Source organism: Pogonomyrmex barbatus, unplaced genomic scaffold, assembly GCF_055798465.1.
Source record: "Pogonomyrmex barbatus isolate J1 unplaced genomic scaffold, ASM5579846v1 scaffold19, whole genome shotgun sequence".
NCBI classification, from domain to species: Eukaryota; Metazoa; Arthropoda; class Insecta; order Hymenoptera; family Formicidae; genus Pogonomyrmex; species Pogonomyrmex barbatus.
Genome location: NW_028297115.1, coordinates 4,023,800 through 4,039,634, shown reverse-complemented (window position 1 = coordinate 4,039,634; position 15,835 = coordinate 4,023,800). Strand labels below are relative to the sequence as shown.

Here is a 15,835-nt window from a genome sequence, read left to right as displayed (position 1 = left end):
TTATCTACACATCATATATTTCTGCCATATATATATAATTATCACAACAAATTATACCTGAAAGAAAACATGTACAGCGATTTCATGACCAAGTATTCTTTTCCCAGAATCTTTCTCTAACAAACAAACAAGTATATCAATAGCCTCTTGACTCAAATATCGAGGTATAAACGGCCTTTCATTACAAATGCTCCAGAATAGTTCGTCTTCATCACATCCAGAAAATGGTGATTGGCCAGTTAGCATTTCATACAGTAGGACACCGTACGACCACCAATCCACAGCTTGATTATATTTAAGTCCTTTTATAATCTACAAATTTAAGTTATTAAATAATTTTGTCTATTAAATAATTATTAATAGATGAAAAAAATAGAAAGAAATTAGAAATCAAAAGAATAATATACCTCTGGCGCCATGTAATCCGGTGTGCCACAAAACGTATCGGCTGTTCTATCCAAGAAGATTTGAAGTTTGCACATACCAAAATCTGCGATTCTAATATGACCTTCGAAGTCAAGTAGCACATTGTCCAGTTTAAGATCCCGGTAAACAATACCTTTTTTATGCAGAAAGTTCAATCCGGACCAAATCTCGGCGGCATAAAAACGCGCACGCGCTTCTGGGAATCGACCAGACTTCTGTATATGGAACATCAGATCACCTCCATTGAGATACTCCATGACGAAAAATAGATGTGAATCAGTTTGAAAAGTGCAAAACAGATGACAAAGATACGGATGCCTTGTGGCTAGTGTGAGAACCTTTCTCTCGATTAATGTACACTCAACATCATCATCTTCAAGAACAACATCTTTCTTCAAACATTTTACCGCATATAAACATTCTGTGCCACGTAACTCTGCCAGCAGAACTTTACCGAAGCTGCCTTTACCCAGGACCTGAGGAATAGAATTAAACTTTAAAATAGCAGCTCAATTTATTATATTATTTTTAATGAGATGTAATTAAATTTATGTACATTATCTTAATAATCTATCAACGGAGAAAGTACAATGCAAAGTTATTTATTTTTATGGATTTTTTTCATAGTCAAAATATTTAAATTATAGTTCTTATTCTTTTTTTTACATAATTATATTAATTATTATTTATTTCTAAATAATTTTTTCAAAATTTTAATTATAAAAAAATATGGAAGATATTTTTTTATAATTTTGCTTATATGTATTAATTTTTAATAAAATTGTAATTTTATAATTGAAATGTGTACAATGACATCATGATTTCATTTATTTCTCTTAAGAAATTAAAAAAGGTTATAAAAATACATCAGTATTTTTTAAATAAATATACTGATATTAAATACGAATAAAATATGAAATACATATTGGACAAAGAATAATTTTATTGAAAAGTATTTCAAAATTTTTTTTCTAGTTATTTAACACAATTTTAAATTTTTTGTAATAATTAATTTTGTTTACTTTAGATGGGCAACAGGTTATAAATAGAAAATATAACATCAATGTATATATTAAAGCGAAGAGAAATATGTTAAAGCGAAAGATGGTAGATTATTTAGAAAAAAAATAAATTTATAAAATTTATAAAATATTGTTTTTATTCGCATTGCACTGCATTATTTATTATTAATGTCGATTTTCATTAGCATTTTGACCGTTTGTATAAAAATTTTAATGTTTTTGTGACATCTCCTTTTAATAATTTATTATTACCCTTAGGGGAGTATTCTAGTATGACGGGTCAAATTTTTTTTGTATAATTTTATAGTTTGGAGTCTTTAAAATGTGCCCATAAAATATTAAAATGAAATGCGTCAAATTGACTGAGTTATCCAGATTTAAAAGACGCAGTCTCCATATGCGCGTCGATTGTGTAGTGGATTTTTCATCAAGTGCGTCAAGTAGTATTACTCCACGTCAAATGGTGCCGTATATAGGATGATCTTTTGTGACCTTTTTAAACTTCGTTCAAAATTTCCATTACAAAAGAGCAGTATATTCTCGAATTCAGCACGAAATAAATGCGTTTTTGGAGTAAGATTATGGATAAAAAATTTAAACGAGGCGGTCAGATGCATAAGGGAACGCCGAAAAGAAGAAAATTTTGTGAAAATCGATACATTTTCGAAGCTGAGCTAGTTTCGCTAGTACATCAGCAGAAAAATTACATAAAACTGAAAACGACGAATTTCGTATTAGCAGAGAACACGGCTATAATATCCTCAACCTTATTTCGACTTTTTCTATCAGTGCGTTCGTTATTTGTAAAAAGTGTAAAAAAGACATTCAGTGAAATAAGTCCTGGATTAAGGATCAAGAGTAGTGGAATGCAGTTGCGGTGTGACATATAAACTCATATCCTTTGATTGTTAATGCTTTTGAAATAAATTGAAAATAGTTTTTGTCATGCGATTTATAGGCGTTGGTAAAAAGGGTCTTGATTTATTTTACGGTATTATGGATATTGGTCAAAGACCAATTATTCTGAATACTTATTATGCATGTCTCTAAAATATTTATTGTGCAAATGAAACAGTTTATAATATCATGATGAAAAAAGCAGTCGAGAAAGAGAAGAAAAAGAATGCTGAGTACGGTAATTCACCATTATCGGAAATGGCTATATCTGGAGATGGCACATGAAAGAAAAGAGATTTCAACTCTCTATTGGTGTCATCACGCTCGTTGACATATACAGTAATAAAATAATTGATATAGTTGTGAAATCGAATTTTTGTCAAGCTTGCAATTTATGAAAAAGTAAATCTGGCACTGCGGAATACAAAGATTGGAAAAATAGTCACAATGATGAATGCATGAACAACCATGAAGGTTCTGCTAACAAAATAAAAATGGATGCGATAAAAGAAATGTGATCGATAGCTAAGTATTGGGTCTATGCATAATTCCGTAGCGAAATTCCAACAAATGTCATTCGCAATTGTTTTTTCGCTCGCACATGTGTCAAACATATGTCGTACATTAAGTGAAAGCTAAAATTTATGCTGACATTTTAAAAAAATATTCATCGAGATCCGTGACGTATATGAAGTTTATTTATATTTTGAACATGGAAGGAAAAAACGTATTTCAGTGTATTTTCGCTTTTTTATTTCCGAAAAGGCAAAAACGCGTCACAAACTCACAAAAAGATATGTCGCGTACGGAGAGAATGCCGTAAGCGAAAGTGTGTGTCGGAAATGGTTTGCGAAATTTCGTTGCAGAGATTTGATCCCTAAGATGCTCCTCGCTCTGATCGACCAGTCACTACTGATGTCGATCAAATCAAGACTTTAATCGACTCCAACCGACGCATACCATGCTAAGTTTTCGCAGGAGTGGAAAGTTTACCTGATCCTGGAATATCGACAGGAGGAGGAAACAAAGTAGGCGTTGTAAATCACCTACTACATTCGATGTTCAAACAGATCGACGTGTACTTCAATCAAAAACTGTATCACCCCCAAACAACGCCTACGCGTACCGCGCGTACATTGAAGCATTGTTAAATTATTCTTCACCAGCAAAAATTTCTCATCTGATTTCTTGTCTATAGGACACGAACCCAGTTATATGGACACGCTATTAGAATCGGACAATTCCATTCAAGCTCTCGTGAGACGTGCCCGATACATCCAAGGAGAACGTTTGCTAGATCTAATAGACCATCTTTATTGCGACATCTTTAATCAGGATAAATTTTTAATTAGCGGAGTGGAGGTTAGAATGAGACTCGTTCGCTCGAGAGATGCGTTTTGTCTCATGGAAGGCAACTCAATATTGAAAAAACATATTCTAGATGCTAGTTTGCTCATAAGAAAAGCAAAAATAAGTTCTACAGTGTTACTCGAACATGCGAAAATGTTGAGTAAAACAACCGCCAAGTATCCTCTGATGCGAGTCAAAGTTAAAACATTTATGATTCACGCCAGAATGATAGGAGAATCGATTGATACACGATACCCGGGCAACTTCCGAAGCTTGTAATAGTCGGATTCATAGATAACAAAGCGTTTAACGATGATAGAAAGCTAAATCTATTTAATTTCAAAAATTACGGTATAAATTTCTTCTCGTTATATGCCGATAGCATGCAAATTCCGAGCAGACCACTGCAACCAAATTTCTCAAAAGATCAGCCGCTCTACATCGAGGCTTATAACACCCTCTTCTCCGGCATTTTCTAAACGAGAAGAATTCTGTAAGGAGAGAAGATTATGCCAAAGGTTTCACGCTTTTCGCTTTCGATCTCGCTCCCAATCTATCGGCAAATTGCGCAGGACATTGGAATCTTGTCAGACATAAAAGTTTACGATTAGAGGTGCGATTTGAAAAAGCTATTACTACAACGATTAATTGTATCGTTTACGCAGAGTTCGATAACATGTTAGAGATCGATTCCTCGCGTCAAATTATCGTTGATTTTAATGGATAAGATATACTCGAATTTCTCCCCTTCTCACCTATCTACTTTTCATTTCTATTTCTCCGAAAGCAAACGAAAAGTAGCCGCAGTTTTACCTTAGACGCGAACATCACTTCGGGCAAAATAAATTGAAAGTGCATTCTACGCATCATGGATATAGTTATCGATGTACAAGGATATTTCCGCGACGTTGAGGGAAAGCTTATACCGAAGAAAATGGCGGTTGTCGCCGTTAATGAAGCATTCATAAGCCACTGCATTATGATGCCTCCATATCCATTTGTTGAATTACCAGAAAAATACAGACGAGAAAACAATTGACTCTCTCGAAACTTCCACGAAATCGAATGGTTTGAACAATCAATTCCAAACATTTCATGGCGGAATTACGTGAAATTATACGGCAAGCGCGTTACACCAAAGGCCGAGAGAAGGTACATTATTTGCAAAACATACTCGCAAGAAATGTATATAATCTAGAAGGAATCTCTCCCGCATTCAAAAACTTGTTGCAAGGCGAAGAGTATAAATTACGCTGCAATCATCACGGGTTTCATCGAAATTCCGACAAATTTCATTGCGCATTACGCATTAATGCATGCAAATTGAAATACTAGATACAATCGCAAAAAAAGAACTGTGATATAAGCAGTAATAATTCTTTTACCGATGAAAGCTCCGATACAGAAAGCGGAATTTTTACGATAAAACGAAATTTCCCGAATCTCGTTAGTAGAGAAATAGGAGAGTAGAAATAGAACAAGCGAGGTGCGAACAAATAAAAGTGGAGAAAGAAGATCTATCGAAATTTATGCATAAAAAAAAGGAAATCCTCCTATCATATAATTCTCGCAAGAGGATAAAAATATGACGACACCGGCGAGTCAGGAAACAACTCAATTCTCTCTGCGAAAGATGAATTCGCTCGAAATCTAATGGGCGTTGAATCATCTCAGTATCGGACATGCGGGTGTATATCCTGCCGACAATCCCGAGGATATCGACGGCCATTGTCGCGAACACTGATAATCAGTCATCGATTGTCCTGGACATTGGGTTGCTTTCTACATAGACAAGCATGGAAAAGGCACGTATTTTGATAGGACGTATTTTAATAGGCACGTATTTTGATATGGACCCTTGGATTCCAGATTCAATCTACGACTCCGACGAAATTCTACTTCTCATAAATGGAACATCATGCGATTACAAGGCACATTTTCTCAGACCTGCGGACAATATTGCTGCGTATTTCTTTATTATTTGTCTCGCGGTTATAAGCTTAAACAGTTTCTCAAAATATTCAGCGAAGATTACGAAGATAATGATAATTAATCTAATCGTAATTATTTCGTAAAATCTTTCTTCATGAAAAAGAAAATGCGAAAAATCTCATGTAACGTGTTGTCATATATAAACTTTACGTCATATATGTACTTTTAAGAATAATTAAATATTAAAAAATCACTATTATGAATTGATATAATATGTATAATGATATAATAATAAACTTAATTTTTTTGTAACATAAATTCCAATCTTTGTCCATCTTACTTTCCTTTCCCGCCGACCTAAAATCAATCTTAGCTACATAATACATACTCCAAGAAATATCTAATTATTTTTCAGATATTTTTCGTTTGTTTGCCGTAGAATTAAGGAAAATAATCTCGGTAGCGTATAACTCCAAATGTTAGAAAAATCTAAAGTTTTACATCTAGAAAACTTGTCCGTTCGTGTCCTCCATCTCTCAAAATGTCATTCGACATTTTTCGCGAAAATTTAATTCAATATATCGACTTTTTGCGAGCAATATATATTTTCTTCTCATTCCCTTTCCTTACTTTAAATTTTACTCACATAAAATATAACTTCATAAAATCATCACACTTTTACAAATTAATTATAGATACGTTATTTCAAGCTAGAAATATCTAGAACATTTTTTCAGCCCGCGTGTTTGTCATAGGATAAAAGCCTCGTGTAACTCTAAGTTCGTCGTCGTCAGAAACTTCTAGTGCGAACCTGTCCGTTCTTGTTTTTTTTCCCCAAATACCATACGACTCGGTAAATAACTCTAACGGTTATTACATTCCGAAAACCTCTCGTCTTCAAAACATTTATACATTTCCTCCATACAAAAAATGTCAAACGACTCGAGAAATTTATTTGAATTCGCTAACTACTATTGTGATCAAATATAAACGAGATTTTTAAATTTAAACTGCGCGGGTTCATCGATTCTGACAAATATTTTTTGATTAAGTTGGTAGTACTGTCTTTGACATCTGTGTAAAATTTCATGTCATTCTCTTCATTTGTTTAATAGTAAACACTCGTTTTTGTGAATATCCAAAAGTATTTTTTTCGATTTTTACGATGTGTGATTCTGTTGGGGGCAAAGAAATTGTATTTTATTTTGTTTGCGGAATGAAATTTCTGCTACTGAAACGTTCAGAATGTTGCAGAAGGCTTTTGGTGATCAGGCTCTATCAAGACCAAGAATATTTGACTGGTATAAAATGTTGAAAGATGGTCGAGAAAGCGTAGAAAACGAACCACATCAAAGACGATCAAAAACATCAACTGATGGACAACACGTGAAGCAAATCAAGGATTTGGTGCTCCAAAATCGTCGATTGACAATTAGAGAACTTGCCAATACTGTAAACATTTCATTTGGATCAGTCCAGACCATTTTGAAAGACCATTTGTGCTTAAGAAGAGTCAAATCTCGTTTGGTTCCGAAAACACTCAATTTTTTGGAAAAACAGCGTCGCGTTGAAGTGTGTGAAACAATGATTTCTGACTACCAGGACAAGATGAAATGATAACTAGAGATGAGACTTGGATCTATGCGTACGACCCGGAAACAACCGAGCAATCGAGCGAATATCGTGCAAAAGGTGAGGCAAGACCAAAAAGATTGCGCCAAAGTCGCTCAAAAATCAAGGTTTTGTTAACAGTTTTCTTCGATTATTGTGGTGTGGTGCATTATGAATTCCTTCCGCCGAGCCAAACTGTCAACAAGGAATATTATTTGAGTGTTATGCGTCGTTTGCGTGAAGCTATTCGCCTCAAGAGGTCAGATTTATGGGCAGACAATTCATGGTTTTTGCACCACGATAATGCGCCATCTCACACTGCACTGGTTCTTCGTGATCATTTCGTCAAAAACTCGACCCATATCGTTCCACAACCACCGTCTTCGCCTGATTTAGCACCGTGTGACTTCTGGCTATTCAGTAAACTCAAAAGACCGCTCCGGGGACACCCGTTTTGAATCGATTGAAGAGATACAAGCCGAAATGAAGAAGATATTGAAGGCCATTCCGGAAGAAGAATTTTCAGAGTGTTTCGAGGATTGGAAAAAGCATTGGCATAAGTATATTGCATCGGGAGGGATTTTGAAGGCGACGAATTTGATTTTGAAGAATAAAGATTTTTCACTCTATAACAAAAATCGCGTTTATATTTGATCACAGTAGTATGAAGTGTCGCGATATCTTTCGTCCTAAAAAAACGTGATTTATCATATCCCATATATACGTAATAAAAACCCGCAAAAAATTAATTGTCTTCTCCTCGTTCCATCCCTCGTGTCATAAAAATCGTATTCCATTCTTGTCAAGTATATTCATTTTACACACCCGCCATCTTTCTTTTTCGCAGACGTCATTTTATTTTTGGACCCCGAGCGGTCCCAGACACTTTCTCCCCCTTCCCTTATTTTTTCGTCTGGCATTTCATTGATCAATCAATCACACATATGGAGCATTATAGGCAGAGTCAATCATGCGCCGGACAGCTATAGGAGCAGCCAATCAGAAACGCTTCCACTAATTACCTAATTATCACGCCCACCGACCAATCAGAACGCTTCATTTTCACGTGATTAACAGTTTTTGACAGCGGGAGGCCGCGCCCCTGGCACCAGTAGGAAAGTGGTGGGAGTTTGTTTTGATGGGCCATGGCTACCCACTTACTACTAATATCCCTTCCGATGCACGAGCGTGGCATAGCAGACAGCGCACTAATCTGTTACGCCAGAAGTCCCGGGTTCAATTCCCGGCAGAACCAACAAATTCAGTATTATTGACTTATCAACTCTGTCTGGCCTGGTAAATCAGGCCGATAAGTTAGGAACTGGAGGAATCCCGCGATCTTCAAGCAATTTGTCATTTGTTTGTAGTTATTTATTATATTTATCAATCTCTTGGCGCGTGTGATTATCTAGCTTCTTCGTCTTGCTTTGGAAACAAACGAAATTACGAAGCACTTTCCATATAGGACAGTAATCTCCATAATTGAATATCGTTTCTGAAAGTGAGGATTAAATTTTTAAAAATGTCTAGTTCAGAGAGTACGGAACAATCAATGCCTAATTCGTCCACGTCGAGTATATTGAAAAAAATATTTCTCCTATTCAATAGAAAAACAAGGTAAAATTTGAAAAATATTTAATATGCAAAAGTGAAAAGAAAGTAAAAAAATTTATAAAAATGAAAGACTCTAATATAAGTGGTTTAAAAAAGCATTTGTTATTTTGTTACTTAAAGGTTTATAAGGTTTATAACGATGCTTACAAAAAGGGAATTACGACGTCGCAATTGGCAAGTGGACAACTGACGATTAATCAAGCATTTCAACAGGTAAAAATAACTTAGGTATAATATTGGCACATGTATATCTTTTTAGGAAGAACAGAATTCAAAAAATTCTAAACATTTTCAATCTCATCATTTTTTATTTTCAAGATTTACTGTTCTATATATCTCAATTTTTATTAAACATGCATTAATATGTTAAATATTCTTTAAAATGTAATTTACATTAAATTGATTTGTAATTTTATCTTCTCATTTTTTTATGTTACAAAATTATAAAATGAATGAATTAAAATAATCTTTCTTAAAAAATTAGGAAAGATTATTTTAATTATGTATATACAATTCATACAATTTAAGATATTTACTTAAACAATTTACATGTTGATTATATGTATAAAACGTATTTGTAATGCCATCAGTGATTTATTTTGATAGAAAGTGTGTAAATAAATAATTAAGTTTCTAATTTAATCTTTATCAACTAAATATAACTTACATGCATTTTCAGAGATTAGAATACATTTCGTAAAAAGAATATTCGCAATGTATATGAAAATATGCAAAAAATTGTATTACGTATTATAGTATATTTGGAAATTTATATATATCATTCTTGCTCAAATCGGTCAAGTAAAAAAAGCTTATTTATTAAATCGTTCGAAACGTGTTTTATATGAACTATATATAAAACAAAACATGTATTTTTTTTAGTCTGAAATTTTATTTTATTTTACAAAAGTTATAACCAACAAATTTTCGTAAAAAATGTTGTTAATTTTAAAAATTAATATCTGGTTAAATGTCATAAAGATATGTTCACAAAATCATTTTAAAGTAGGATACATTTCTTATAAATATAAAACTTGAAGACAACATTTTTGACATGCTAATATACAATATTATGCTAATATACAATATTATGCTAATATACAATAAAATAAAAAAATCGATTTTTTTTTAAATCCTGATCAGAAAGTATCTTTAATCATTCTTTTTTATCAATTTCGCGTATTTAAAAAATTTTTATTGTAATATAATTCCGTTGTCAAATAAAAAATAATAATAAAATAACAATAAAAAATCTTCTTATTTTGTGTATATTTCACGTAAACAAAGTTTCGATAAATATAATTTAAGGCTATTATAAAACATTTTATTTTAACTTACATTTTCACGTATGAATACTTTTGTTCTCAATATGTATGGTTATTATGAAAAAAATATGTATGGATATTATGAAACAAAAATGTTAAGCATGTCAACTTCTTGTCTTATAAATTTGTATTTTATTATTATTTAAATTTTTTACATTTTTCAGTCAGATCGTAATTTTATAATTAAATAATCAGATTTTCTACGATTTTCTACCATTTTAAAAATAATTTTTTGAAAATTAAGAATATTAATCGCAAATATCAATCGCAATTTAAATTTCATATCTAACAAAATTATGAGAAGAATTCCATTTTAGTATAAATTGAATTTTTAAATACTTACTTTGAAAGTCTTCTTTTACTTTTAGGTATAAATCCCCGTTATCTCAAAGCGAGTTAGATGATTTGGTTTTGTTAATTGGATGTGCATCAAATATTTGCCTTTTAATTTTTTCGAAGATGATGCTACACAACATTTTTTTCAAAAACTTAACAGTAAAGTTGTAATGCCAAAACGTTCAATAAGAACGAAAGTAATGCAAAAATTCGAAAAACTCCAAAAATGCTTGAAACAAATTTTAATGGAAAATGAATAAAAAATTTCTTTTACTATTGTAAGAATTAGACGACCGTAAGCGGTCATGAAAGAGATTCGGAATATAAACAGCTAACAGAGGGATCCCGAGTTCAAATCCAGTCGGTCTCCGTTAATTTTTTCCGAATCTAATAGATATCTTTCAATCTCAGAAGTGGGATTCAGCCTATGTTACCTCAGAGAAGATTCAGCCTACTATGTTACCTGACAAGTCGATCGTTCAAAAGTGAACGGAAAAAGTCGGGGGTAGTACTCCAAAGTCATGTGTCGGTCGTTCAAGAGAAATGAACGGAAAAAAGTCGCGGAGTAGAGTACTCCAAAGGAGTCGTGTCGGTCGTTCAAGAAAGTGATCGAAGTCGGGAGCAGAAGCTCTAAGTTTCGGATAAAAATCCGATAGAGGAAGATTCGGTACATTCGGGACGAATGTAATACCAGAATGGCCGAACTGTAAGAATTAGACGACCGTAAGCGGTCATGAAAGAGATTCGGAATATAAACAGCTAACAGAGAGGAGCCGTCGTGGTCGTGCAGACTAAGTGTCGGATTGGTAGACGAGGGATCCCGAGTTCAAATCCAGTCGGTCTCCGTTAATTTTTTCCGAATCTAATAGATATCTTTCACTATTGATGGATGGACTTCCATGGCAAATGAATCATTTTACAGAATTACAGCCCATTTTATAGACAATAATTGGGAACTACAGTCCGTAGATTTTAGATTTTAGATTTTATTTTTTAGATTTTATCCCTTCTAACGGAAAACGCACAGGAAAAGATATTGTTATAGTTTTTTATAAATCATTAAAATTTTTTCACATTGAAAATAAAAGGGGGAAATAACAATAGATAATGCAACTGCGAATACCACATTTATGGAAAAATTGCAAGTTCTTATTAAAGAAAATGATATTCGCTTTGATGTAAAACAACAACATTTTCGTTGTTTTGCTCATACATTAAATTTAGGCGTTCAAGATACTTTGAAATTGATGAAGCTGCAGGACATACGATAACGAGGATACATAAGATGAAGAAATAAAAGATGATATAAATGAAGTGTTTAACGAAACTGCGAAAAATGTTCAAACACATACGTTTGTCGGAACAATTAAATTACGTAATTGCTGCGAGATTACAAATGTTAAATATGTATCGCTCAATATTGATGTTTCGACACGTTGGAACAGTCGTATGACATGATAAAAATTGCATTTAAAAAATCCTTTAAATATACTTTGCGAAAATAATGTAATTTTTTCTCATTTAAAACTTAATCAAAATGAATGGTTACTTCTTGAAAAATTTTATAAATATTTTAAGGTATTTAAAATCATGTTGACTTTATTAGGAGGTGATAAAAATGCAACATTACCGATGATAATCATAGGATTTAGATATGCTCTTAGATTTTATCGAGAAGCAAATTTTTGAACTAGACAGAAAGGTCGACAGAAATGAAATCTACGAATACTTACTAACTGCTTATTTCAAGTAGGGCATAATAAAATGCTCAAGCATTATTCGAAGACTAATTGGATCTATTGTGTTTCATTAATTTTAGATCCACGGCATAAGATCAAAACTTTTGATTTGGCGTGGGGCAAAGAAATGAAAGCAGAATCAATAAAACAGTTTTTAGAATTCTACAAAAATTATTACGATGAAAAACAAAATGATAGCAATGATTGTATAGAAACAATTGAAACAGACGAAAATGATATATGTATTTATTCTCTGTCACACAAAACAAATTAATGCTAATTCAAAAATTCGAAATGTATATAAATGCGCCAAGAACATCGAAAGAATATGCAGTATTAAACTGGTGGAAACAAAATGAAGCAGCATATTCTCCTTTATCAATAATGGCTAAGGATATTTTTAGGTATAACGATCCGTCCTCGCCGGGCGGTGTTGTGCGAATTCGGGTGCGCGGACATGCTCGTCGGTTGTCGGTTTCGGAAATTAATAAGGTTATTTGACTCGGATGTAAAAAAATATATTTATTCGATTTAATTGATGTGGATACAACAGCGGTTCTGTTTCTTATAAATATCTTTATGAAGATTCACTGCAATTTTTTTGAAAGTTTGTCCTTGTGATTTATTAATAGTCATAGCAAATGCTAATTTTATTGAAAACTGTCTTCTTTTGAAAGTAAATGGGTATATATTTTCACAAAGTAATACAATTAAGAAAAATAATTTCTTCAGTTTATTACCTGTCAAAATTTCACATCATAATAAATTATTATTCAAATCTAAAATTATCAATCTAGTACCATTGCACAAACCTTCACTAATTTGAGATTTCTAATAAGTATAACAATAGTATTCTCAAACGTAATTCATGTCGTGGAAGATACGTTGGATTTAAAGAATTGAGATATTCTGTCATAATTATTTCATGTATTTCCGTTATTAGTCTTTTCAAGAGTATCTACATTTGTATAAATTTTCTCTATTCATTCAACTCTCGTTTCATCCAACAAATTTACTACCTTTTTGTTTATTTCGTTAACATCGATATTTCTTGCGGATAATATAATGTAATTAGCAATAGTTTTATATCTTTTATATCTTTTATATCTTGTTATAATGTTCCCATATATTTCCTTTATCATATCTGAATTAATACTTGCAATACATTTTTCTGGAATTTGAACATTATTTGATTGATCATTTAAAGTACCGTTATTTAAATTTAATAAAAATTGTGCAAATTCTCTTTCTTCTGGTAAAGTTCTTGTATTTTCCATTAATAAAAATATTTTAAATTGTTTCCACTAAATTTTATAGATAAATTTATAATTTCACAACGCATAGCTCTCTCTTTAATAGGTAATAATTGTCTAAAATCTCCATCAAGGAGTACGATTTTTCCATCAAAATATAAATTCATCAAAATCATTTTGCATTATATCGTAATGTTCTATCCATTATTTCTATTACGTAACGTGATGCCATAGGAGCTTCATCCATAATGAAAACATCTATGAATTTTGATTTATTAGCTTCTTTAGATTGAACTTTAATGCTTGATATAGAATCGTTAAAAAGTCATACAGATAATCCAAAAACTTTATGTACAGTTCTCTCATTTGGAAATAATGTCGCAGCAATGCCAATAAATGCCATAGTACTTACTACTTTTTCTCTACTTTTAAGTAAATAATACAGAGTTGTATAAGTAAGAGTTTTACCAGAACCATCTGGACCATCAATATAAAAACAAGTACTATTATCATTGTTAGTTTCTGCTGCTGTTAAAATGCTGTTAAAAGTATCAACAATTTCTTTGTTTTACATTTAATCATATTGTCGCATACTTATTGACATGTCTTCTTGAATTTGTTCTTCATTATCTATTTCTCGTCTCTCTGTTATTTGTTTCATTTCAGGAAAATTAGCAATATTTGATCCCTCTGTTTGAAGCAAATTGACAATAAAATTATAAACTTTCTTTATTCCTATTGTAGGTCCATATTGTCTTATATAATCTTCTGACATATCTCTTTTAAATTCATTCCATTAACTTTTTCGGATGAACTGGTTGACAATGAATTAAAATTCGTACAAACAAATTACGAAGTCGTTTTGGCATCATCCAAATTTTTGCTTTATTCATTGCATGATACAATTCTTCATCATCTTCTATAAGTCCTAATGCTAAACATGCACCAGTAAAAGTTGGACATACTTCATTATTAATAGTTTTTAGTTCTTGAAAATTTCTAACTCCTTTAACATGTAATAAAAGTAAATGAAGTAATACGTAAATGAAGTAATTCTATTTGAGACGGACTGACGAAATACAATTAAAACGTATGACCTATACAATTAAAATGTCTTTGATGTTTTTCCTACGACTAATGGTTTTATTATTTAATTTTAACTTTTTTAAATACATAATGAGATGAAATATCACTATATAAATATTTTTTCGCTTCTTCATCTCGAGTATTTAACTCAAAATAATCTAACAACATTGTTACTCATTCTACAACAGATCTTATTACATTATTATTAATATTATCATCAATTATTATTTTTGTCTTAAACATTGTGCTTTTTATGTTTAGAACTTTTAAAAAACTTAAGTCAGTTTTTACGAAAAAATATTGCTTGAGGCTGATGTTATGCTTGCAATGAGACAGTTCAGAAAATGACATGACAATAAACAAGGCAGTAATGATACCATTATATAGATTATCCAATCGTCAAGAAGAAAATAGTTCGACGTACAATGCCGAACAAGAAGAAAGCAATTAAACATAAGATAAAGATAAGAATATAAATTGATAAATTGATAAAGATAAGAATATAAATTTTAATGTCATAATTGTAAGTATCATGCTTTTAAGTTTAATTTTATTGTTATTAAATGACAATAATTATAAAATTTATTTTTGCTATTTTTCAAATTCTGTTAATTGTTTTATTAGACACTTTTAATACAGGAGTCGGCAAAACGCTAAAATTGGGCACGGGCGCCCGCCTGTTGTGCACATCTCAGAAGCGTATCTAATATTTTTTAGTACCTTAGGATAAAGTTCCGCATTTCACACTTACAAAACTAGCGTTGCGAGTATATATGAACGATAATGTAATCTTAAACTACTAGTATTTGAATCTTTGTAACATCATAAAATTTTTTTATAATATACAGTTTAACTAAATCGTTTAAAGATGAAATATGCAAAAATATATTGTAATATATAGGACTTAAAATGCATAAGTTCTTATGAATTCAACTTATATCTAGTTAATTTTTTTCTAGTTTATATTTAGTTAACTTTATTAGTCAAATAAAGAAATATGCCCTCGCATGTTTTGATTGTCCTAATAATAATAATAATAAGCATTCATTATAGGAAAATGTTAATTAAAATGCTTATCTCTATTTTTAAATATTGTAAGTTGTCAAAATTTGTGCTAAATTAAAAATTGTATAATTAATACATTTAAATATATTTAACGAAAATTTAAATATAACAAAGAAATAAAACAATAATATAAACAATAACAATGTATTAAAATATAAACTTACAATACAATCATAAAA

General features: G+C 31.4%; 1 protein-coding gene and 2 pseudogenes across 7 annotated transcripts in view; 1 reads left to right on the top strand and 2 right to left on the bottom strand.

Moving 5' to 3' along the window:
• LOC105423837 (uncharacterized) overlaps window positions 1–15,835 on the bottom strand; it is an 80,432-nt gene that overhangs the window by 11,226 nt on the left and 53,371 nt on the right. For 2 of the 7 annotated variants that reach the window (XM_011633753.3, XM_089075657.1), the window contains 2 exons: window positions 408–902; window positions 58–312 (listed from right to left, as the gene is read on the bottom strand). The exons of 4 other annotated variants lie outside the window; for them this stretch is intronic. In XM_011633753.3, the coding sequence (XP_011632055.2) occupies window positions 58–312; window positions 408–902 (750 nt within the window). Of the gene's footprint in view, window positions 1–57; window positions 313–407; window positions 903–15,835 lie in introns of those variants that run through there. One more of the 7 variants, XM_089075661.1, reaches the window with a different exon arrangement.
• On the top strand, window positions 2,030–15,731 carry LOC148936935 (uncharacterized; annotated as a pseudogene).
• LOC148936936 (uncharacterized) lies at window positions 9,725–13,908 on the bottom strand (annotated as a pseudogene).